The sequence below is a fragment of the Hippichthys cyanospilos genome, chromosome 4, assembly GCF_059441005.1.
Source record: "Hippichthys cyanospilos isolate Australia breed blue-spotted pipefish chromosome 4, RoL_Hcya_1.0, whole genome shotgun sequence".
In the NCBI taxonomy this organism is placed as follows: Eukaryota; Metazoa; Chordata; class Actinopteri; order Syngnathiformes; family Syngnathidae; genus Hippichthys; species Hippichthys cyanospilos.
Window position 1 is genome coordinate 20397718 of NC_142372.1, and position 26902 is coordinate 20424619.

At 38.3% G+C, this 26902-nt stretch overlaps 1 protein-coding gene across 4 annotated transcripts in view; it reads right to left on the minus strand.

Moving 5' to 3' along the window:
• Nucleotides 1-26902, minus strand: part of znf609b (zinc finger protein 609b) — a 74641-nt gene that overhangs the window by 24798 nt on the left and 22941 nt on the right. For all 4 annotated transcript variants that reach the window (XM_088413193.1, XM_088413195.1, XM_088413192.1 and 1 more), the window contains exon 3: nucleotides 1897-2122. In XM_088413193.1, the coding sequence (XP_088269319.1) occupies nucleotides 1897-2122 (226 nt within the window). The remainder of the gene's footprint in view (nucleotides 1-1896; nucleotides 2123-26902) is intronic.

The window sequence follows — 26902 nt, forward strand, 5'->3', positions numbered from 1 at the left end:
TTCCAAAATTAAATAAATCAGACACACATTGGACAACACTCTGATTTATTTGATTTTTTCTTTCAAAATGGCTTTGCAATGGTTTATGGGTATTTGGCAGAAAAAATTTGATATTGAGAAAATTTTCCCCATGCCCAGCAATCTCCTAAATGCCGTAGGCATGTGTCCTTTTTGGGGTACAAACTTTATTTTCTTTTACAACACATAATACAGTGCATCAGAGCGTGATGTGCACCACTGACTCTCCCCGCAGCCTCGAGCAATACCCTTGCCCTCCCTCCACCCATTCCCAACAATGCAACTTTTGTGTCTCGACATATGTATGTCTCGACACAGCTCTCTCACTCACAGCCACAAGCACACCACCACCTGTGAGTCATGAAGAGTTGTGGCCAAAAGGCCCTTAATGCCACGACTTGGTCAAAGTGGAGTGATGAGCAGTGGTTGCATTTTAAGCATAGTTTTAAGTGCCTTTATTTGCGACTAAACAAGATACAGTGTTAACAGGTTGTTATAGTGCTTCAGACTCCATGTTAGGACTGAGCGTGGAAATGTGGACATCAGGTAGGTGCTGCTGTAAAGTGAACGTCTTTGAAAAGGGAAAAAAAAAAAGTGAAGCACTGAAGCTGCAAAAAGTAAAGCCTGAAGTACAGAGGGAACACTATATCTGTCAATTCAATCATCTTGAAGGATAAAAATTTACATTACTCAATAAAATGCAGCAAAAGATGCATTTAAAGGCCCTTTTTCCAAATTCTGAATAATGTCACTGTCATTTACTTTATCTTTTACTGAGCAAGTACATATTATCTTATGTCAAAAAGAGCATATACAATAAAAATCAAGAACCAAGCTCATTTGCTAACAAATCAACATTTACGTGCCAAAATCAGACAGCATTGCACCAAACTTAATAATTACATACTAAGTATTTGTTGATTCCTAGTTTTATTTTAACCGGTTTGCATTTTTAGTCAGTATGTAATGTTTTGGATGAAGTGCTCCAAAGAGTACTAGACTTCATTGAAAATTAGACCAAGACCAAACTCTTCCAGTTCTCTCAGTTCAATTGTTTGATGTGCACCAGGATTGGAATTAAGTGTTCACACTTGATCAAACTAACCACACTCAAAGAAATTGCACCCAAATTTATTTTAATGGAACAAGAGCTGTCAAACGAGAGCTCGCTATTCATAAAATACAGAAAACAAGAGCAGCCCAATATTCCCTTTCATCCAACATCTGCGTCTGACCTCACAAATGTTCTCCGCGATGAATAAACCACATTTCTCACTGACACACTCCAAAACCCTTGTAAAAAGCCTTCCAAGGTGAGTAAAGCCTTTGATAGCAGTAAAAAGACTTTTCTGCAGCCTGTCTTCACACCTTTTTTCTTCGATTAAGACACAAGCAATTCAAATCCGGGTTTGCACGTGAACTGATACCGAATTTGTGCAGCATTTTTTTTTAAGCATGGCTTTTGCTTTTGACACACAACTTGAAGCAACCATATTGTGACAGGAACATAAAACTGTGCTGACTAGCTGAGCCAAACCAAACTGAGCAGGCCAGTATTTGCAGAGAAAAACACTGACAGTCACAGCACTGGTTTTATAGCGAGTGAGTATCCCAGGCTCATTTTTCAGCAGACTGGCTTGCACGTGAAAAGCAGATTGCGCCAAGTCTCTGGATTTCAACATTCCCAGCTGCGCAATATCTCATCTTACGGGTTCTTTCATTTTCAACTCACCAAAATGAAGTTGAACAAGAGCATCACTAATTGAGAAAACATTTGCACCAGCGCCAATCAGAGTAAAAAAAAACAAACAAAAAAATCTGATACTTTCTTTACTCCACACCACACCAAACAGAACTAGAGAGAAATAGTACACTTACCGTCTTCGGTTTCCTGCCACACAATGCCTTCAAGATTGACACTTGTCCCAGGTTCACAGGGTCCTAAGCACTCAGGTTCCGTGGATAGGGCCACATCGGATGTGTTCACTGCTACTGAACGTGTACGCACCATTATCTGTTCACAAGGTGAGGCAATCTCACTGTTGCCTACTGCAGCCAAAAGATGAAGGGGGGGAGGGACTGGTGTTGAGACAGGAGATTCCATCTGCAAGAAAAAGTGGGAATTTAGAGAGACAATAGACACACGAGAGAATTTTGAACTATTATATAAACACGGAGGTGAGGCTTAGATATAGTCAAGGAACGCCACAGTTCGCGGATGTGAAAATTGTGGATGACATTGTGGTATACATATATTAAACAGCCCTGTTTCCACAGACAGTTTCGACCCTGCATTACTCTGCCTTGTGCTACTCTACTCTGCTCTACACCAAAGGACTTTGAATCTCCACTGGCACTTCCCGGAGCCCTTCCTCACTTCGGCAGTGACGTGATGTTACTAGCGATGGTGGCGAGCAACATACTGCATCCAATAACTAAAAACAATAGAGCGTGTGGTAGGATTATTGCACTTGGTGCTTGGATTGCGGCTGTTTTGGAACACTGCTATCAACCAGAAGAAGATATTGACTTCAAGTCCTTCAAAGGAAGGTTGTGGAAGTGAAAGCTTTTTCATTCTTTTTCCTTTCTTCATCATTTGTCCTTAACATGGGCTGTTTTCCCTGTTGAGTTTTCCGTGCTGCATATTTGAATCTGTCTCGAACCGATCAATGACCTCCAAAGTATTTGTCACAATTTGTAACCGGGCAGCTTTTTCGCAATCACATCACAACGGGTACTAGAAAATGCAAGGAGAGTAGAGTTGCATAGATTTTCTCAGTGGAAACTGATTTTGTAGGGTAGATAATGTAGGTGGACACGCGGCTTTTGTCCCCTCTGAAACAATCTCTCTATGGAATAATAAGTTAAGTCTGGAAAATATCCATTCTATTTTTTTTTAAATTCAATTCTGACAACTGAATCACAGAATAAAAAGGTTGAGAGGAGCAAGCCAATTGTAAGGTGTATCTTTGTAATGCAGGCTTGGTCCAATACGCCTTCTCCCAGTTTTCCTCCCTTTCACACAGGCGAGTGTGACCCACGCTTGCCAAGTCATCTAGCCGAGTGATCGCTCATTAAATCTCTCACTTAAAAAGCTAGTTGTGGTATGGGGGCTGGGTGCATAGGGTCAGGAATTGATTCCACCTGCTCTGACACTGTGACAGCAATGAAGAGACAGTCGGCCTACATGGAGAAGGAAAACGACAGGAAGGGAGGAGCGAGTCATCGGGGAGCAACCGATGGAGTGCACTGGTGCTAGACAAGTGTGGGGGTGGAAGAAAGTGAGACAGGAAGACTAGCAGTGATTTAAAAGCTGCAGTGACACACGGATAGGGACATACTGATACCATTTTTTCCTGACAGATTACGAGTACACATTTTGAGCACTAGCCCAAACCAAATTTCAAATACTTGACAATACCACTATGTCTTGCCATCGTGATGAAACTGTGTTTACTTTTAGAAAAACTCATATACGACTGCGGTATTTCAACTGAGTGAACGTTTCATGCAATGTTGATTGGATTTTTGATGTTTTATTTGTGTGGTTTCTTTGGTTGATGTATAGTTTTCATTTATTCTGTACTGCAACGTTATGGAAGAGCCCCAAAAAGGAACCAAATTAGAGAACTAGCATTAGCTATAACCTCTACAGTATATGCATCACATCAACTCCAAACTTGCCACTTTGTCTGACCACATTGACCCTTTCAAAATGTTTCGTCATCATACCTGTCAACAACAACAAACCACAATCTTACTGAGCATGGCAACATTTACACTTAATGGAACAGAAAACTTTTAAATAAATGAATTAAACTAAATTAAACTGGGACACGGCAAGTTCACAGAAAATTAATATGCAATCAATTCTCACCTGGAACTATTTGTAACACATTCACTTGCCAGTCAATTTCCTGAACGGTGGTTATGTTATTACCTTAGCTAATGCTAAATGCTGTCTTGGATGTCCAATAGTGCTAAACTGGTCAATGCACTATTTAAAATGATCCAACCTTTTTTGCTTTGTGCCAGTGTAGTAAAATGTGTATTCCATAATAAAATGTTTCCACGTACCCCCTGCAATGTGCTCACAGACTAGCCATAGCAGTTTGGTACACTGAAATAGTATTAATATTGACATTTGAGATGTCCAACTGTGTGAGCGGTCATTGAACCGATTTCAAGTCAAATGCGTGAACAAATACAGTACTCATTTTGTTTTGCTTCTCCACATAAACATCACAAGCGGAATGTGAACTTTTTTTTTTAAACTTTATTCATAAAAGTGAAAATCAATTAACATAATATCTCTCGCAATCCCACATCGGTAACGCACTGCCAGAAAGCTTGACTCGCTACGGTCTGACTTGATTTCCCATCATTTGTAGACACAAAGGCAGGTAGTTGTTCAAGTAATCTAGGTAGTTGGAGTGAGGGAAGTGACATGAAGTAAATAGGTTAAATTCCCTATCAACTGATTAATCGTATTAATGGCTAGGTCACAACTTTGTGACTGACAATGAGAAGTAAAATCTGGACAAAACAAAGGGGCTAGTGAAATCAGTTGTGACTCGGGAAACTCGGGATTGTTCTGGTTAAATTGGGACTTCCGGTTCCCCTCCAAGAAAAAATTGTCATTACAGAAATTTAAACATCCAACTGCATATTTTTAAATGTCTTGCCATACATTTAACTTTAATGTAACTTGTAAAATATAACTGTCACACTTCAAATCGAGTGATATCACACCATTGCTTACTTTACTTGATGCAGCAGCATAGTACATGCCCATCTTTTTCCACTGTGGATACGTGATGGGAGCGTGGTTGACCTTGCAAGAGTCGTGCAGTGTACGCGACAGGGCTCGAGAAACTTGGTGCAACTCGCGAGGCAACACCCTCTGTCGCCACATGAACAATGTTGATCTTCCATTTTGCAGAGCATGCTTTGTAGTTACTCAATCAAGTGTTGCCATCCATATAACTGACATGGCTCCTACTTTTAAGTTTATTTTCACATAAGTTATAGTCTTCCCAGTAAAGTGGTAGCAATGTGTTGTATTGAGCATTTTTTTAAATTTGATTGAGAATGCAGACAACCAGTATCAGCGCAGATATGCATCCCTTTCACAAAACTTTGTGCGTTTCTTTTTAAATGGTTAATTTTGCATGCTCCAAACCTTAAAGTGAAGAATGCTACAATAAAAGACAAAGGACAAAGAAACCGCAGTCTATCTGACGCCTCATAAAATTATTCTATCATCATCCTTTCATCACCGTGACCTGAGGTGTGTGAAGACTAAATTTGTTCCAATAATAGGGGTTGAAATAGGTTGGGGCCAATAATCTTAAATATTTAATGAGCTAAATATTGGCCACCAAAAATGATCAAACTGTGAATCATGGTGTGGAATGAAATATAGCCAAAAATACAAAAAAACTTTACGTTTATATTTTAATATTTAAACACGACAGCAAAGGCTGTGCCTTACTTCAACCATTTTAAAAACACTTTAAATGGACTGCCTACCACAGGAAGCTGTGGCCTGTCCCAAACGTCATTGGGCAAATGAGTGACTACATCCCAGAATGGTGCCAAGTCTGTTAAAGGGCACCTATACTGACAAACAACCGTCAACATTCACACCATCACTGAATGGGAATTGAACTGGCAATGCCTTTACCAAGCCAGGCAAGATTACCTCTACATACATCAGTGACCCATGTTTTTATTTGGAAATTGTTGTATATTCTTGAAGAATTGACTTGATTTATTGAAGACCAAAACTGCTGATTTGACAAAACTCTCCAGAAACAAAAAAATATTTTCAGCCAGGTCATTTCCACCCTTGTTGACTTTGAAATGACAGGGTTCTAAGAGTGAAACATTTCCTATTTTCAAGGTGCCTCAAATGCAGCATAAACATATTTATTGCAGATCAACCCATAAAGACCTTAACTAGATTGTACTGTCATCTAGGTGTCTGCCACAATTTTAATCTACTTAAATTGAAACCTAAACAAACAAACAAAGAAAAAACCCACAAGCTTGACTTGCTTTTACAGTAGATCTTTGTTACCATTTAATGGCACCACACTGATGACACAATACCAGACACAGGCTTCATATTTATTTAAGGAGTGTGGATTATCCTCAAAGTAATGGTGAATTAATGCGTGCTGCCTGACAGTGCTAGGCTTAATGACATTTAATCACTGTGCATCAGTTTTGGATGCACAACGTGGCGTGCTGAGTTGATGAGACGAAAAATCTAGCAAGATGAGGGTTCTGTGGTCCACATGAACAAAATAAGATAAAACAGCACAAGCGCTCTTTAAAATAGAAGGAGAGACAGTGAGAGCAAAATTGTAAATAATGCTGCAATCAACTCAAACTTGAATATGCTTTTGAGTGGGTGTTTTGAGCTGCTGGATGCACGTGTCATGGTTATAGTTTTCCACCAAATCAATACGCAACAACTCTTTCATTTCACTACAATTGGCTTCTAAGATTTGAAGCAGAAATTCAACATGCCAATTTGTTCTGCCGTTTTGTATCCAGTGGCATGAAAAAGTATTAGCCTTGTTCACAATTCTGTGTTTTGCATAATTTAGCGCTTATCATCATCAAGAAAATGTAACAACCAAGACAACCCATGCACACCTAATAGAGCAGTTTTTAATTAATAGATTTTTGTGTCATTGTACTTTTTAGATATGATTTGAATGAATGAGCAACCAGTCTCCATATGCAAAGGAATCTCAATGGCGATAATTCTGATTGGTTGTTTGTCAAGAAATAAAAAACAATATCTGACACTGTAGTTTAGGTCAGCAAAACCTTACTTTTATTTGGACTTGGTTTTGGCTGTGTTTGTAGGTTTGAATTATGTTTAATGCAACCATGACTCTGCCCCTCATGGGGAACAATAAATAATTTCCAGCTATATGCGATATTAACACACATAAGCATGTGCACCTGCACAATGGCATGCTCTTATTGCAATGGGAGACTGGCTAAAGCAGTTAAAAAGATAGTGGCTTTCCGAGCCCCCCCCCCCCCCCCCCCCCCCCCCAAAAAAAAAAAAACATTTATTCTGAGCACATTTTTAAATTTATAGACCAGTATGCACTGAAAGGTTGCTCAAAATTTCTCCACAAAGACGTGAAATACTGATCGCCATTTAACGGAACACGCTTGATTTGGGTTGTTGCGTGTGCTTCCACTATTTATAAGGTTTAAGTGGCAAGACTTTTTTTAACAGGGTCAGACACCTTTTTTGAAAATAATCTGCATTAAAATGTTGAAGTTTGTGATGATCTTAAAGCAAGAAAAAACAATTTGAGAGAAAGGCTAATCCTTTTGAGAGCTTCACACAGATTGTGTTCACCGATTGTGTGTGTGTGGAGAAGCAATGTTACACAAGGATCTACAAACTCATGCAAAATGTCTGCCCTTTTTACAAGTCTTCACAGATGGATTTTTAAAACTTCTCCAAACCACAATGCTCGAGTGTCACATTGTTTTCTTCAGCGAAACCCCACACCATTCTCAAGAAATTCACAGTGACAAGAGTAATGTTTAACTGTCTGACAAAGAGCCAGTGAACTTTGGTTTAGTGTTGTGCATACCGCAGCGTGTTGAAAGAGGAACATGGTAAAACTGTCTAGACTTACCATAATAGTACTGTAACCTATCCCAATATAGGCTCCATTAATTTCAGCTATATTTTGTTCATTACTGTGAAGACAAAGAAATGGATTGTGGCTATTGATAGGCGTTAGAATTCTGAATTTTAAATCTTCCATTTTATACTGACAGAATGTAGCCCTTCTAGCCAGTAAAAAGCATCTGCAAAGTTGTCTTTTGTACACTAATCATTTAATATATTGTACAAAATGATAATGCCCTGAAATTATTTCAAGAAAACTATATTGAAAGTTGGATTTCTTCATTATGTATGGCATAAATCAGCTAAATAGTCATCCTATGGTTCTGTTATTGACTAAAACATGAATTTTGATTTTTAAGTGAGCATTGCAACGTACTCTGAGGAATTGACCAGGTTGTCACTAATATACACACAAAACAAGACAAGCAGGCATGACATATGACATACACTCGAACATATTGCTTGAGCAAATTATAGCAGTTGAAATGTAGGGCAGACAGTCAAATGTCAGTGCTTCACCATCAGCCCTCATACAACTCTAATACCCCAGTGAGACACAAAACTCATGTTGGGTGCTGAATTATGAATGAATTTTACTGTCATGGTTGCATATGCAACTAAGACTGCTGTCACAGGTCATAGAGAAGCAACTCTGCAACAACGGTTATGCACACTTCACTGCTGAACCTTGGCAAGTTTCCTGGTTCTTAACACGAATGAGACAGAAAAGAATATTTGTTTTCGTTACTTTCTATCAATGGTTTTTGTGCCAGTCATTCCCTTTTTCCACTCACCTTTTTTTTCAACACACATTGCATATCTGAATGCAGGTTGCCAATATAAACGTGGATTGAAGGTAAGTTATGTGAAACACAATTATTTTTTGTGGATTTCCACACACATTTACCATACTTATTTCCAATAGTTGGATTGGAGTCTTAATAAGGATGTCACAAAAATCCATGCATTTGAAGTCTTTCCCTCTTTCTAACTTCCTCATACAACAAAAAATCCCCCTGTTGTATAGTACAAAATGTTTTTTCTGATGCAATGAAATTTACTATGGCAAAAGTCTAGCGTTTTCAAACAAACTCCTCATCTTTCCCCAACGTAGTGCCCGCCAAGAGTTGGTTACGGTATTTATATCATGGTATTCCTTTAGATGAATCAAAAAGATATTGGTATCGGCGAACTTCCATTAGCAATAGGTCGCCGCCCTGTTGTCCGATCGTGAAGAAATTCTGGAAGATACGCAGTTGTGGAACATCTGGTCCGCGTAAACTTTGCTAGCTTCAGCTAGCCCAATCGCAATTGGACTTAACTGATTCACAATGGGAGCAGGACCACTGACTAGGACAAGAACAAGGAGAATGCAAAGTGACATTTTCCCCAGATTATCATGTCCAACTGACAACTGTCTGCTTATTGCTGACAAGAACTAAATTGTCATCGAACTTTAAGGACACATATCTATACAAAACACTTCATGACACTGCGCCGTTACTGTCGCAACATTTGTTAGAATATGACAAACAAAATTGGGCTTGCTAAAATGTAGTGAAAAATGAGTGGCCTTTTTAATCGTTTCTTTTTGTTTGCATCTATGCCGAATGCCGCCGTACGGTATAAAGACACCAAATATGAAATAATCACTTATACCAAACATACCATGAAAAAATGTTAAATAAATTAAATGAATAAATCCATTACTGCTTCTGAAATAAGCCATCAAGGCTTAATATCATACCATCTATGCATCCATTTTCTGGAGGCGGGGGAAACCATGAACTGGTTGCCAGCCAATTGCAGTTAATATCAAACCCCGTTTTGACAAGGTTTCTCATTCATAGCATGAAAATGTGTCTCTTAAGATTGGACTAATAGTGTACATTGCTCTGAAAATCAAGTTTAGCCACACAACATTTATCCCATAACTATGTAAAGATGTTTGCAATCACTTTTAGTGTCGTGCAATAAACATGAAAGCTACATGACGTTCTTCTTATGAGAGATCTCCTTTTATAAATTATCTAAGGCTACTCTTGTGAAGACATCTGCAAATGCTAATAAAAGAACAGACGTTAGCCAAGAGATGTCTCTTAGAGCCACAAGCAAGATGGGAAAGAAAAGTGATGGGGGAAAAAAAGATATACAGCCAAAAGACCACTGGGCAAAATCAAAGGAGGTTGGGCTCCCCAATCTGCTCATTTATGTAGTGGCTAATGTGACCTGTAAAACACAAAATAATTCTACAGCATTTTGGCTATTTATGTCAAGTCAAAGTTTATTTATAAAGCACTAAAAAAAAAAAAAACTACCTCAAAGAGGTGACCAAAAAGAGGTAAAAAGGAGGTAAAAGAGACAAGCCAAGATTACTCACACTGCATGGAGTGAACGCCAGAGAGAAAAGATTTTTAAACGTTCAGACTATGCAGCTCTAACCTGGAAAGGTAGGCTGTTCAACAGCTTTGGGTAGGACACACTCAGTGCCCATGAGTAGCAAGCCTGGACCGAGGAACTTCCAGGAGAAGACCTAAGTGCCCTGGTAGTAGAGAGGTTATGTGAGGCTGACTTAAATGTTCTACTATGTAGTTGACCTGTCAGCTATAAACACTCACACCTGGCAGTTTTAACCATGATGTTCAGGTGAGAGTAGCAGGGAGTTCATGTTGGTTGAGGAGCCAATCCTATTAAGTCTTTCTGGGATATGTTGTTTTGCATAACAAGAACATGTGTAAAGCAGTGTGAGCAATCCTTTGGCTGCCAACACAATGAAATATATATGTAAAAAGTAATATTTTCAGAGTGCACACAAATGCTATTGAAAGGATGTGAACTGTCAGGCACTCGATGCCCAATCGTCAAACTTTCACCAAGTCTATTTATTATTCCTGCCTGAGGCAGAACCTTGAGCAAGCTTAAATAACAGTCAAGCTTCAAGAGTTAATCATTTGCTGGAAGTCAGATGCCTCTTAACACCTCAGTGGTTTCTTTTTTGTCTTTTTTTTTCTAACACACTTTGTCTTGCATAGACATGATAGGCAAAAATGTGTGCTTGAGTAACCAACCCTCGGCAGGTGGTTTGGTATACTTTCCACTTGCCTTGGTTCAACATGACCTTGCCGACCTAATTCTTTCCTCTTCCCGGCTCAGCTTGCTGCCTTGAAGCTATGCCTGGCATTGTTTGTAAAATAGAAGAGAGGGGGTTGGGTTTAAATGCATTAGTGAGTAGAGCTCAAAGCTTCGCTTGCAACCGAAACATCATTTATAGGAGGGATAGCGAAACTTTTTTGCCCAGAGATCTACGTTTCCGACAGCCAACCTCCCGCAATCTACCGATCAACGACCAGTGAACCGTAGGCGACACTTTGAGCACCTCTGCTTTATAGGGAATAGTGTAATCACAACTTTGAAAACCTGTGAAACAAATTGCTAATCATGTGTATTTATTCAATTTTAAGGATAACATTTTTAGCGGTTTTAAAAGACTGGAGAAGAATTAAAAAAAAAAAAATCAAAACAAAACCACAGTTGTGATCCTTGTATTTAGAGATTTGGATCCTCGTCTGTATTATTGGATATCCCTCTTTGCTCATTCCTCTTCGTCAAACCCTGACTGCAGTTCAGTTGAAAACAACAATGAGCTACATTCTTGTCAAGGTCATGCACTCCAGTCAAACATGGAGGGAGGCTGTGCTGAGAGAAGAAATCCAGATAAACTGAGCTGAGCCCACAAGGATTTCTTTCTTTGTCAGTCCCCTCTGCAGTCGTAAATGTTATCTACCAGCAAAGGGAAACCAGACCATAAAAAAAAAAAAAAAAAAACTAAGAGGCTGTCATCACTGACACCTCATGACACCAATGAGCTAAACTGACTTTTTTTTTTTTTTTGCTCAGTTTGCAAGATCATATTGCAGTGAAAACGAAGCAAATGAGGCACTCATTAATCGCTATTATTTACTATGACAGCTGCGGCCCAAACACGAAAATTAACTCGAGGGAGACCACATTAATGAACAATGAAGGTGGATCTTTACTAATAAACTGACAAAAAAAACTCTGCTGAGCTCTGAAGCTTATTTCAGAAGAATACAGAATATGATAATTATCTTTAACGAAAAACTCATCATGCTGAGATATGTTAATCCCAGGTCACATTTTATTTAGATATACTCTATAATTTACGTTCAAGTTTTGTACTTCACTCTAAAAAAATAATGTCCCAGGAAACAATACAGAACATTTTTGTAATGCAAATGTTAGCTTAGTATCGTTAGTGCTGCTATTTGCTTGAAGCTAGACTTGCACACACCTACGCAATTTCGTAAACTCATGTATGGATGGCTATCTTGAAGAAGGTCGTTTTCTCCCACATCATTGTCACAGTGTTTTAGCCAAGGGATGGCACACTCCTGGTAGTGTGATAACTAAGCGGTCGTGCAATGTTGAACTTTGACATATTGTCACCAAATGGGTGAGATTTCAGCTTCCTAGTGTCTTTCAAAGCTTTCTTTCCCTTTGATGCAAAATGCCTTTGATGTAAAGATGAAAAGATTGAAAAAAATACACCACAAGGATTAAGATGATTGTCCTTGCTTCCTTGTTCACAAAACACATAATACATAAAATGTACGGTGGTCAGTCGTCTTACTGAATTTTGGTAGTTTGCCGACTACAGGAAACCAAATTTGGCTTACAGAACTGATCATAAACATTTTGTTTGTGTGAATTAATACCATTTTGGTATGATGTGATAAATACTGCATTCTGTGAGCACACGACAACAGGATAAATAGGGAATGAATAGCTAACAAATGCATCAAGAAGGCACTGCAAATGGTCTACATGTGTGATGAACTTTTGATAAAAAGATCTTGAGCACAACAATCTTAACGACAATGTGGCTGCAAGTCAAGGCAGTTGTGTAAGCGTGACAACTGGAGGGGTATTTTAAAACAAATTATCCTCTGCACCGTTTAGATGATCCAAGGCTTATTACAGAGTTTTCGGGGGAGCAGGGGTAAAGTGAAACCCACTGTAACGTACCAAATCTCGTCTCCTGCAGCCAGCTGCTCAGCAGAGGTCTGTTGCTTACAGCCATTCGAGTTTGATGACCTTGTTAGTTTGAGTGCCTAATCTGCTAATGCCCTGATAAAAATAAACAGTCAGTGCAGTCATTGTACTCCTGCTCCTATCTGTCTACAGCTGCTGTCCGCGAATACTGATGAATGATACATCCATCATTGTCTGTTCAGTGGATTTGCAGGCAAACTGGCAGTCTCTGGGGCTCAATTATGGTGTTTGCTAAAACTACGAGTGATGTACATCACAATATATGGATATTTAATATTTTATAATCGCTATCTGGGAGCTGTGGCCAAGTGGTTAAGAAATCCTGAACTTTTCCCTGGATGCCTGCGTGTGCGCGTCACTACTGTGATTAACAATTCAGAAGCCGGCTTTCATGTCAAAAGATATTCACTTCAAATTGAAATCTAGTTTTCTTAGCTATGTATTGTACATTGATTAGCTCTGCCCACTTTCGTCCTGTCGCTTACAAGCCCATTGACATAGGGGAAAGAAAGGTCAATTGTAAATGGATGGAATCCTGCCAATGCTGTTGCACTATTGTACTATTTGTTCGTGACTGATCAGGCAATTCACATATGTAGTTCCAGCCCTGCTCACATATGATAAACGTCCAAATTGCGTGGTGGTAAAACACTTTCATCTATACCGAATTTAAGTCAGGTAGCACACAAAAGAAAATATAAAGGCATCAAGCGCTTTAAACATTATTAAGCGGCAAAATTGCTGAGTCCTCCAGAGTAATCAAATAGTAATAGATTCAGCTATAACATTAACAATGAGAAAATACCTCATTAGTTTTGACATATGACTCAAGTGATTAATTTAAAACCAAATGGTCCCTCTGTTCAAGGAATACACAACCCTCACAGATACAATTAAATATAATTTAAACATCGACATTGAAGAGCAAGGCCCTGCTGACAAAACCTAATTGAATATGAAAGTACATAGTAGAAGTAATACATTGTTAAGGACTAAACAACCCAGCCTCGGGCTCAGTTCTACATTAACCCTTATTGAGCGCCTAAACACATTATTGGAATTGTTTTCAAAATAATTTGTTATAACGAATACATTTGGAGAATTTGTAGTTAAAAAAAAAAAAAAGAAAAACATTGTAACCCACCAACACCTACACATTGAAAACACAATGCATCATGAAACAATTTTGTTACGTCAAATGCTTTTTAACACAGTGCCTCTTTAGTATAGTAGATTAGAGCGTTAAATGAAATGGAAAAAAATGTATAGATTCCAAAATAGCTAAATTCCAATATATTACAAACACACCAATGGTCCCTTGAGGTAGGAGAGTATATTACAGGACTGGTGTTTACTTTGCCCAAAAACAAAGCTGTAGCACTGACAATATCTACAAAACAATAAAAGTGCAGACAAAGTTCTGCGTGAACACATTTTTCACCGTTGGACTACTTCTCCAGATGCTACAAACATTTTGGTTCTTCTGTGTCATTGTAAGGACAGTAATGCAATAATCACTGATTGTGCAAGTATCCGTGGATACTGCTGCGACCTGGAGTTCTGTTAATGTACATTATGTTTGTAGCTCTTATTTACCAAGGAAAAGAAAACTTGCATTGCACTCAAGGCATATGCAGCATATGAAGTGATTTGAGCAAACAGCTTAGGTGAGAGAAGAATTTAGCTCTCGGATCATAACACTGCAAGATAGCTCAAAGAGCATAACTGTACTCTAGATGGAATACAATGCAGCTTAACTGAGTTTATTACTCCTTGTTTCAGATTCAGTCTTTCCGCCAGTCAATATGCAATAACTGTTTGGCAGAGTTATTCGCCATCTTAGCCTGATTTATATGGCTGCTCTGCTGACAATCATAACACTGTATTGCTATTTTAACAAATCGTTGCTGTCCAGGCTGTCCCTGGACAAGAAACTTGAGCCTGCTATACAAATGCAATATGACAAGACAGAGTGACTTGACGACAAATAGTTAAGGAAAAAGCACAAACACTTTGTGTTAGTCCAACTAATGCAGGGGTGTCAAACTCATTTTTATAGCGGGGCACACTGTAGTTATAGTTTCTGTCAGACGGCTGGAATGACTGTGAAGTCAAATCAATTTTAAAGTTTGTCACACATTTATGCAGTTTTAAAATCAGAGACCGGTAAAAACTGTTCAAAAAAGAGATTGGGAGCAAAATATGGTTGCGGTTTCCTCCCAAAATTACTAAAAGATGAAGACATCTTGCAAGTTTGGTAATTTAACTTGAAAACAAATCAGCATTTCGGAAGCCACATAAAAGAGGTGACGGGTCAGATCTGGCCTCCGGACCTTGAGTCTGACACCTGTCAACTCATGCATACACTGTATTCAAATTGTGGTTATTATAATTATTTATATTATTTTTTTATAATTAAATTACCTACAGGCTCCAGGTATCATCTTGGAATTAGGTTCAGGATCAAACATTATTTTCTCATGAAGGGTGAGATAAGGCTGATGTAAATATAGGTTAGCAGAGTGAATCATTATATAGGCAATGTTGCCTATAGAGATGAGATTGATTGATATTGAGAGTGATTTTTTTACTCTCATGCCGTACTGGAACAAAAACAGCATGACAGATACAAAATATGTCACTTTTTCACCTAAAACGGTGACTTTGCCATTATATTGTGATCTCCAAATTCCTGTATACACGTTTATCACTGGCATTGTGCCAAAATCTCATAAGATACAACTTGGTAAATTTTATTTTTTGTTCAGAAATGAAATTACAATTTACTGGCTAATCTAAATTGTTGTTGCTGGGAACACATTTTTAGGGTCTCCCCAAAAGAGACAATCCCGCAGGCACAACGTTTTGGTTGTTTCTTTAAATGAAAGATTTTACTGATGTGTTTTGATACGTTTTTGTTTTGGGTTGAAGATTGGTGATTCACTACACCATCAAGAATGGAACTGATTTCATTACTTGTGTGTTGCATTGTTGTATTGCGCAGTCGTTGTCAAGACAGCTTCATGCAACCAAGCATGAAATGTGTGCATGGAGTGATGAATGTGGAATCATTTAGAGCTTTGGTAGCAAAGCCATCCAATCATGTCTATTTATGTCTAAATATTTGTGATCGATTCCTGTCGCTCGTCAGTACTACTTCAAATGTAGTTGTAAAAGACAACTAAATACAGCGTCAAGAACGTCTGTCTAATAAGACCCACCAGCGCTGATAATATGTAAAGCTTCAAATATTCTAGCAGAATCCATTGCATCATGAATGTTTGACATTGGTCCCAAAGGACGGACGTGTTCTCCCTTTAATTTCTATCACTTGTATAATCCCCTTTCGAAACCCTTTTAAGGGTGAAATAGAAAGGCCCTGCAAGCAAAGAGATGAGTGGAGAGAACAGGAAGGGAATAATCACAAGGGCCTAGCTGTCTATGTGGATTAGAATGGGGAGGAAAATCCTTTCATCTCCGATATGTTATTCCAGGCTACAAAACATGTATACGCAGCCATACTGTTCCAAGCATCAAATTCGTAGTGCTAGAGAACAAAGACAATCAAATCGCTTAATGGCCTCTAATTGTTTAAGAAAACACAAAAGCTGTTTTTGTGAGTTAAACCTGACTTTTAATTACATTTTAAGTGCACATAGTAGCACAGTCATTGGATGAGACGAGAGCTTCAAAAAAGAAAAACACTTTCATAGCTGACATGAAGTTTTGGCTCTGGGGCAAGAGAGTGAACCCTACCGTTGCGGCCACATGATCTAACTTGTTTCTGAAACTTCTCATTTTCAAAGAATGGCTGCTCTATTTTTTGCCACAAAAGCCTTCTAATACTCAACAAATATAATAAGGGAAAATCCCTAAAAACTTCAATGAGAGCAACTTACCAATGTACGCCACTTGAGAGAGGCAAAAACGCATTAGTCAAGTATAGACTGCAAAAAGTCATTTTTCAGGAAGTAAAAAAGGCTGATAATAAGAGATATACTCTTATTTTTTTGTCATATAAACAAATATACCTTTTGCACCCAAAAAAAAGTCTCAAAAGAATGCTACTCGAAAGCTGCTAGAATTTCAAGCTATTAAATCTAGCATTTTCATATTCAAATTTATTTTCTCAGAACATTTAACATTTTTCTCATAGCACAATGTCATGGTGGTACGGGCAGAGACCTTTTTAAGTCGTTTTAATTGTAAGTCTTACATTTGCAGTGAAGATTAAAAAGGTTCCTACTCTGAACGATGTAACTCACAAAACATTGCCGGTTCCAAACCGTTCCAAATAACTTAGATATCATTTGTAAGTGTCGGGACTTGTCTTGGTCACTGTAAAACATGGTCCCTTGTCATGATTCTCTACGTAGTTCTTATTATTTGAAGGCTTTTTTAAGATTATACAGCAACTTGATCATTTCCAGGAGATGTCATGTTTGCAAACCGCAGAATGTCACCAGGCAGGCTCGGTGGTTTGACACTGAAACATGCTACAAAAATGGTTCTGGGGCTGATTATGAAACCCTAATTGGCCCCAGATTTTAAAAAAAAATAAAAAATCAATGGCGTAAAGTGTACGATTACTGCCACAGAATTTCTCAGATCATTTCTAGACTTTTTTTTTTGTTTAATTTCAGTTGTGACGATAGTTTGAGTTGAAGGAAGTCATTTACAATTACTCATATGCAACTGAAATAGAGTAATGACTAACTTCATTTCATAAATATTCCACTGTTGGACGAGAATTCTCGCAAAAACCTCTCAAGATTAAGCGTAACTTCAGAGTGAACAGACATGGCAAAGAGGAGACAGTGACAATAGTTGTTTGGTTTGTTTTTAGCAGAATAAAGCTAAATAAAAGACAGGACAATAGTCAAGTCAATGGAGACATTGTGAGCACAGATTTTCCGTTCTTCGGATTTTGGATTCCTTGTGCTGCTTCCTCGCCATCTCGTTACCTCGCATTCTGATGGGCTGCACCTCAACTGTCAACGAGCTATGTGCTCAATTGTCCTAGGGGCACACTGCACTCGGTGGTGAGAAGTCAGGCCAAAAGAATCCAACATGTTGAATATCCTTAATTTGAGGTCGGAGTGGCACCAATGTCTTTTTGAGTGGTCAGGATTAAGCCAGGCAAACTACACAATATCTGTTAAGATTATCTTGGGATCCCTCACAAGAATCGGTGTTCTTTCGCCTGTCGGGAGGAGAGTATTGGGGCAAAAATCGGGCTAATTAGCCCGACGTTCTGAACCGGCCATAAAGCAATCAGAAAGCTATTTTAGCATGAGCCAGGCAACTGTTGTGCAGTCAATACAGAAAAGGAATCTTTTTTTTTTTTTTTTTTTAAATGGACATCTACGAACGTGAATCCAGGACATCACAGAAGCCACACCTACCTAGTTTGCAGACATTAGTCATGTGTTTGTGTTACCAGTAGTGTGCAACATGTAATGCATTTACCTATGTAATGTATTTACCTTTGTTCCTTTTTTTGACATACCGTGACTTTATCTTGTTTGTGAAATAATGACATATAGATCAATTCCACTTGTAAAATGCAGTGCTCATCTGAGCATTGCTCATAAAACCAAGTTTGTGTGTGTGTTGGATATGGACAGCAGACTAATGAGTTGGGTCCTATTAGTTTTTTTAAATACTTCACCAAACCATCATTTGAGCTGGATTAAACTCCTTTACAAGCCAGATCAGGCCCCCTGGCTGTATGTTTGACATCCCTGATTTAAAAACCAGAATTTTAAACTGATCAAACTATCTAAATGCACTGATAGAACCGAGGACAAAAACAGAGCTGTTCAATTGCTTACCGTCTACTTATTAGCATGTCTATGGAACAAAAGGACAGATTTACAGTCTTAAAAGCAGTAAAACCATTCAACAAGGGTTACACCACTTGGATTGAAAAGGGCTGTTCTTGATGGAAAATTATGGAACAATTTACCTTTGTGGTGTTTTGGCCAGTCAGTTAGATGACGATGACTTAAAAACAAACTTTAAAAACCCTAATTACAGAAGACTGCAATCCTTAATCTACATGTAAACTGGCAACATGGAATTACTCTGAAGCCTGTGGTGTCCAGGCCCCACTTAGTGTATGCACATTACATTTACAGCCATTGTGCGAGTAGGAGGACAAAACAAATGACAGACCAACTAAGCTATGGTTAAGTCCCAATGTTGTGCCCTCATGTATCTATTTTTGTTGAACTTCTTAACTTTAGAGTCGCATTGTTCACAGATTGAAGTTTCTTTGGGCAAATAATTCTGTAAAAACAAAGACAATCTCAACTTTACAAAAAAAAGAATGTTTTAGTGCAGAAAATTTGCTTAATGGATAGAAGAAATACATTAAGTAAATTTACCCGATGTGGTGTAGAAGCACTCACACGAGTGTGCCAACTTCACTCCGGCCATGGCAATTTACGACCCCGTTCGAGCCACCTCTTCCCTCGCTGGTAGAAAATTCCACTTGTGGGGGAGAAGCCATGTCTGCTCCTCCCCACTGTGTGGGTTTTGTTCTGTTAATCAGACCACATGCCTCAAGGACTCAGGAATCCAAGAGCTCTCTGCCAACTCCTCTCACAGCCGTGGCAGCCTGTGACATACTATTCAGTGTATAGGGGGTTAAAGAGTCTATCCATTCATAACACTGGCCAACTATCCTGAGGCAGTTTCTTCCCCCCACCCGAAAGCCCACCTACTCTTACCCCACAGACACCCTCTCCCTCATTTTTTCTCCTTCAGTCAAAAAGAACATTTTATCTGTCTGCTGGAGAAAACCTGAGACAATCCTCTGTGAGGATCAGAGACAAACCTGGATTTTATTAAAAGGTCAGACTCAGATCAAATAAAGCATTAAGCACTCAGAAGCCTGTTATTAATACTGTTTTATCCGGCTCTGCAGTTATTTTCAACAACAGTTCCACAGCAAAAGATGCTGTCTTGTTTCTATGATACTTTGCAACACCCTTATCTAAAAAGAAAAGGCAAGGCAAATACAGAATTCGTTTTGATTGAGTCCTGTTCTCTTAACTTCCCTCCCACGGAACTCTAGCTACTCATGCAGTGAGGGAAGAAATGAGGCACACTGGAAATTTGCAGGCTAACAATGGAAGACAGCTGCTCTTGCTGCACATGTCTTTCATGAGCTGAATTAGTTGTACAAGCCTTTGCTCCCTTCCCCCCACAAGGCTCCCCTCTAAGCAGGCTGATCCAGACACAGCAATACACTTCATGGAAAGCTTAGGGGAGAGGGAGGGAAAAACAAAGCATAACAGGGGCTTTTGTTTGACATGTCTGTGATTGCTTTCTGCTAATGTAGACAAACATACATGCATATATGCAAATCCTCCGATGTGAAAAAAGAAAAAAAAAACGCAGTCTCATTGAATTTAAAGACAAATGATGTTGTGTTTACACTTGAAAACCCTAAATGTTGTGACCAAAAAACTTGGCATAGTCTTTGGGGCTGAACTTGGAACAGACAGAAACACTTATCTACGACGAAACCATTACGAATGTTTACAAGGCGTGCATGAAAATAAAGCTCAGAGCCAAAAGAAATTGGCAACAATAACACTGTTTAACCAACAAAAACGCTGCTGCATTCCAGTTCATAGACAAAATATTTTGCCTATGACATATTCAGAAAAGTGGAACTTTTCTCAAAATTAATAAATGTTTTCACTCTCTAAAAAAGTGCAGATTGTTCATGATATGCTACATTACTCCCAAACGCTAAAATGCATGCCAATTATATTCCCATTACAGTGGGCCTCCGTGTTACGAGATTACTGTCGCAAAGGCGGGACAATACCGCAAAGAAGGGACGAAAAAACGCAGTATTCCACACCGCAACATGAAAAAAACATAAGCCAGGGACGCTGTAACACAAGGGTCCACAAGGGTACTATTATTTGGAATGTAAATGTGTTGAAATGGATATACAAATTTTAAATTCAAAGTTTATTTTACAGTGTCAAAACATTTGTGTATGATTCCACAAACTTAAATTAAAGTGATTTATAGTTTAGATAGTGGGGTGAGGCTTTGTTCTGTCAGCCAAAGTTGAAGACATGGTTGACAGCTGTAGCAGTTTTCATGGCTGGAAAAAAAAAAAAGTGCAGTGAGACAAGTAAATAAATTTAACGAGCTCATTAATTTCCAGCTCACCCCAAGCTCTACTCTCTGTGTGTGTGTGTGTGCTGCAAGTGAACAAAACTCATGATGCATTTAGTCAAAGAACTCTCAGTACTTAGAAAACTCAGCTGAACAAGATGTTTAACACTATACTTCATGGCATGTCTTGTCAACTTGGTAAATGTAAATGTAGTTGGTTGCAAAAAAAAAAAAAAAAAAATCAAGGTACTTAGCTGCTTCAAATAATCAGTGGAATTGTACAGTATATGTATTTGGGTGACACATAAACAGCGTCAATGTGATCACGCCAAAGTATAAGACTGAGGAGGAAACCAACGTGATGCGACTTGATAAGCATTTGTATTATCCTTGTAATTACCCCAAACCACAGGGTGTCTGGCCTGCTCATTAATCTCATACAATGACCGTCACAGTAGTTAAGGATGCTTGAATGTCAAGAATTGCAATGGCGACAATATACATTGTTTGAATTCTTAACTGACAGCATCCAAGTCTACATTATAAAAAAGACAGAGAATTAAAAAGCTTCCTCAAATGAAGGAACTAGTAAACAACATCAGGCAAGGCAGAGATAAATATAAATAGATGTAAGTGCCGTTCTCGTCATCTCACATTAACAGCCATGGTGGCAGTGGTGGCTGAACTCTTTCATTAAAGTGCAGCCATTCTTTCCTCTCTTCCTTTCTCAAAGTAGCACTGGCAATGTAATTTTCCATGAGAGCTGCTCCATTTATCAAGGCCAGTGCCAGATCAAGGCAGCTGAGGAATGTCTCACGCCTCTACAAATGTATAATGAGAGGTGGGAGAGTGAGATGCACTTAGAAGTGGATACTACTGGTGTGAAGAAACTGGAAAAGATTTATTCAGCATCTGTGCTCCAATGCTTTGGGGAGCTTTAACTTCATACACGATCAATAAAGCTACACTGTCACACCCAATCCACAGAGGAAAGCATAGCGGGCCACATGCATACTAATCATTCCTATTACTATTAATGCTTGATAGGGGACAGCTATCTATTACAAATTAATAGCCAGGGTACATGAAAAAGCCTGATACATTTCCCATTTCACTTTCAAATCTAATCTAATCTAATTTGAAAAGCAACAAGTATGCCATTACCAACGTATGAAGACAAATTTAAAAACCTAGCGGTAGTTAACAAACATAAATTCAGACCACATTTCCCCAACTCTCGTCATTTGAATTAGCCATTACATACTGCATTGGTACGAATGGAATCTCGACCATAGGCGTCAAACTCCAGTCCTCAATGGGCCGATATCCTGCATGTTTTCCATGCTTCTCTCTCAAACACATTGGATTCAAATCATTAGGATCATTTTCTATCTCCTGCAGAGCTTGCTGATGAGCTAATTATTATATATTATCAGATGTGTTGGGGAGGGAAACCTGGCAAACTTGCAGGATACTAAGCCTCATCAGCAGCCATGAATTTTTGTCATGTGTCATGATCAGACCGGCACATATAGCAAACATCTACAAAGAATTGACTCTGTTGTTCGGATCTATAGCATGATTTTACCTTCCCGGCCCACTGGAGGATAGAGTTTCCTTTATACACCCTGAGTCAAAATGAGTTTGAAACCCCTGATTTAGGCTATTCAGGGATGGGTCAAAATCTTAACTTACTGCTACTCAAAGGCCACATGGGACCACACACGTACACACACGTGTGTACTAGATTGCTAACTAGATTTATGGCGAAAATGCCATTTCAAATGGACAAAATACATGCACACATGTAAAAAATATGGTTTCAATGTATTTCATTTTACAATGCATTTCTCAGAGTACTGTATGTATAAAAAGATACACTATTTAACAAAACACGGTCTGAAGCAAACAGCAAAAATAACCACACTGAATGTTTTTGCCAAAAGGCTCTCTTGCAAAAAAAAAAAAAAAAAAAAAAAAAAAAATTCAAGGACAGCAAGAAACTGTTGAACGGCAAACCAACAGTAAGTGCAAGAATTCATTACACATTTTCTACCCAGGAAAATATCTCATTCAAAATGTTAATATTATTGAGCGACAGTGAGTGTACTGCATGCCATTTATTTCAAGTCCATCAAAAATTAGGATGCAATCACATTTAACCTAATATCCCCTTTATGGTTAAACAAACAAAACACAAAAAGACAAACACAAATTCAGTTTGTTAGTAAAGATGCATCCCCTCCCCCGGCTACATGATCTGCAATACCAAGTTGAGCCTGTAAAACTACCTAAAGAAAAAAACAACAACCTATACCTGTCCTGAATTTGAAAAAAAAAATAAAAAATTATATATATATATATATATATATATATTTATTATTCTTCATTGAAGACGAGTTTACGTTTGTTATTGTTCATTGATTTAATATATTTTTTAACATCAAAGGACTCAGTTGGTCAAAGATGTTTCTAATTTGAAGAGGGATTTACATAATTTTAATTTCAGGCACTTTAATGCACTTTTTTTCTGGTCCACAACAGTATAATAAACCAGTATGAACCCTGTAAAAAGGAAACATTGGTTAACAATTGAATTATGTAGTCTTTTTGTTAATATTGAAGAGGATACAATTTTAGGTATATGTATACCATTTTTATAGCGAGTGACCTTATTTGTCATCACCACGGGGGGGGGGGGGGGGGGGGGGGGGGGAGTTTGCAACAATAATTGATTGAGAAGCAACAGTGTATTCAATGTGCTAATTAGAGATCGACCGATTATCGGCGGGGCCGGTATTGGGAAATTTGCCATATATCGGTTTCTGCCTTTTTATTAATCCTGCAGGCCGATATGAAGAAATCAATGTAAAAGTGTTGAATTTAAGGCTGATTTAACGAAATATTTTTTGTTTCAAATAATGCAAAGAAAATAGTTTCTATATTATTAAATGATTGTAGTGTTTCGATGGATGATTATTGTTTTGTTTGTGTATAGGAAAGGTTTAGCTGATAGAAGTACTTCCGGTTCCGCCGATGACGCATTTCCGTTTACGGGTTTGTGGACAGCAGTGCTCATCGAACAGCATGCTAGCTGACGCCATCAAAGGCGAATAATCAGGCAGGAACGCACACATGAGTATCAATATTAAGGTATATTTTCGTCGTTTTGCCGACAGAAGTTTGATTATTGTGGTTTAACTTGCTGTCACCAACACTTAAGTTGAAAACACTACAGTAAAACTGTTATTTTAGCTCAGAGGTAGGTGCGCCTGTCTCCTGCATATCAGTATCAGCCTTTTTTTTTTTTTTTTAAATCTCAACATATCTCAACATAGTTTTGAACGACAGGGTCCTTTCTTTCTCATGGTAAAATATATGTAACATTTACTAATGAAATCAACTAGAGGCATCCTAAATGTTGCAATAAATTAAGCATACTGAGTTGAGAATATGTAAACATTTGGGCCCCACCTTAAACACTTCTCTATTTTTTTGCAAACCCTTGTTACAGATGGCTGCACCTCAATCTAAAAGTGCAGTCCTGCTCTACTTCATTTAGTCAACAACACCAGGGAAGGCTGTGTGCAAAACATGCAATGGTGAAGTCAGCATAGGAGCAACAGGAAAAAAAAAAATATAAACACATCCGACCTCTGGTCCCACCTCAGAATTCATCACCTTGACTTTGATCAAACTTCAGAGAAAAAAAAATTCAGAGAGCTATTTATTTACTTCAACTTTATAAGAGAGATTTCTTACTCAAGGAAAATTAGACACTTCTGGAGCTATTATTTTCTATTTGTGTAATTCCATAAACATGCTTTAGGCATTTCAATGGAGTTCAGTGTTTGCATTATTCAATTTTTTACGCTAATTTAACACTTTTACTGCAAACGATTATCGGCTCTAAGTATCGGTTATTGGCCTCCTCTAACTACTAATAATCGGTATCGGTCCTGAAAACCCCATATCGGTTTATCTCTAGTGCTAATGGTATTTATTGTATTTCACCCAAAACCAAGATATGTACTGTACTGTGTGCCATGTTTGAATTGTAGGCACACTGTTGACAAAATGTCGCAGAAGATGACTCGAGGAAGCTGCAGGTTACAGTCACATATATTTGGCCATGATACAGCAAACGGCATGAAGAAGTTAAGGGAGTGTCAAGACCGTCATACTGCAGCAGCCAAAGCTAGGACACCAAGTAAGCATGGAGCAGACAGCCACCACTTTCAAAAGGACAATACTGTAGATTGTGCATATTCTATGTGAATGGGCAAAGCAGTTGTCATCTTATTGGAAGTGCTCTTCAACTCTGGTGACATTAAAAAATATAATGTGACATATTATAAGGCAGGCACACAAGGAGAGATTCCAAGTGAAAATGTCAGTCTATTTTTAAAACACTTGCTTTGAAATGCATTTTTAATTTACGGCTTTTTAAGCCAGCATGAGATCTGACATTGTTTTAGTGTTTTATTGCGTTAACAATTTGTTGTTTTTACTGTCTTTGTTTTTCTATGTCTGGTTATACTCTATGCAAAGCCCTTTGTATGTAGCTTTTAAAGTGCTAAAATTGAGTTGAGATGTATTATTAAACACTGTATTATTATACATAAAGTTTCATATTGGACAGGACATTTGGGTCTTTGCGAGAATTAACATGGATTTTAATGTTACTGATTATTTCTCAAGAAACCCCCATTCTCATTTATGAAGTTGTGTGCAACCGTGTTATCGAAGTTGTTTTTACTACCCTTATTTTCAATTGAGCTGTAAAGGTTTTGGGTCAACTAATAGTTGAAAACTGTTTCAAGGATTTGTCTCGGGTTTATCACCAATTTGGCTGCGCAGAAGGTCGGCACCACAATAAATAAATACATTTTAAAAAAATGTGCAGACTGCTACAGGGTCCAATGTCGCAAAGCTAGTTTTAACGTTCAGTTTCATTTTTGGAGCTCTGAGGAAACGTTGATATTGTTGAGCCTTTACCAACTGGTCTTATACAACAAGGGTGTGTTCCAAGCTAGCTGTGAAATGAAAATTGGGCAATAAGAACTGGAAATTAAAAGAAGCACGGATTGAAAAATGAACATTCTTTTTCACTATAATGAGCAAAAGATTCATACGCCAATTATGAGCCAGAATACTACAGTTATGATGCATATTTCTAATTGGAAAAGGAATTATAAGATGGCGCATAAGATTTCAGATGAGACATTCCTTCAAAAGTGACAGTTAAGAAGAAGAAAAATAAATGAACTGAAACTGTCATTCCAATTTGCAAGCAGTGAATCGTTCACATCTGTGATGGCAGCAACAAGCAGAGTGCTCACACGGCCGTACAATTTGTACTTGCATACTCGCGGTCAAAATAACGCTTCAATTGAGGTACGTCAACCAGGGCTGAAACGAGTCCGTGAGTAATTTGAGTACCTCGAGGCATTATTTTTTGACCCCGGATATCCGCTTGTTAGTGTACAAGTCAGATAAAAGGACTATGTATTCCCAATTTAACAATATCCATTATTTAATAACTTGTACTTTTACTTGTGGTTTACTTGCGTGTCCTACTGCAGGAAGTTGACACCTCTGTGCTTATTGATGTGGAAGTGGGCATTTGCACATGCAGGTTGGTTCATACATTTGGTTATTATAATCTATTAAGGATGTTTGATACCAGTAGATGTAATTTAACTTGAGTCGTCACTGATACCAGGAGACCATGCCACTAATACATACCACAGAATTCCCCTCCAAAAACAGTGACCGTTTTGAATAAAGGCCTATCTATCTCAACGTATCATGTTTCTTAAAATGTAATTAAATGAATGGCAACTTTCTATTATGCTAATTTGTAATTTCTAGTGATTGTAAACCGGTTCAGAGAAAGCGTCCGATAGTGTTATGGCTGCCAATAGGCAATACTGAGGCAAATTCATAAATAATTAGGGTACTGATAAAATGCCGAGGTCCCGCCCATTG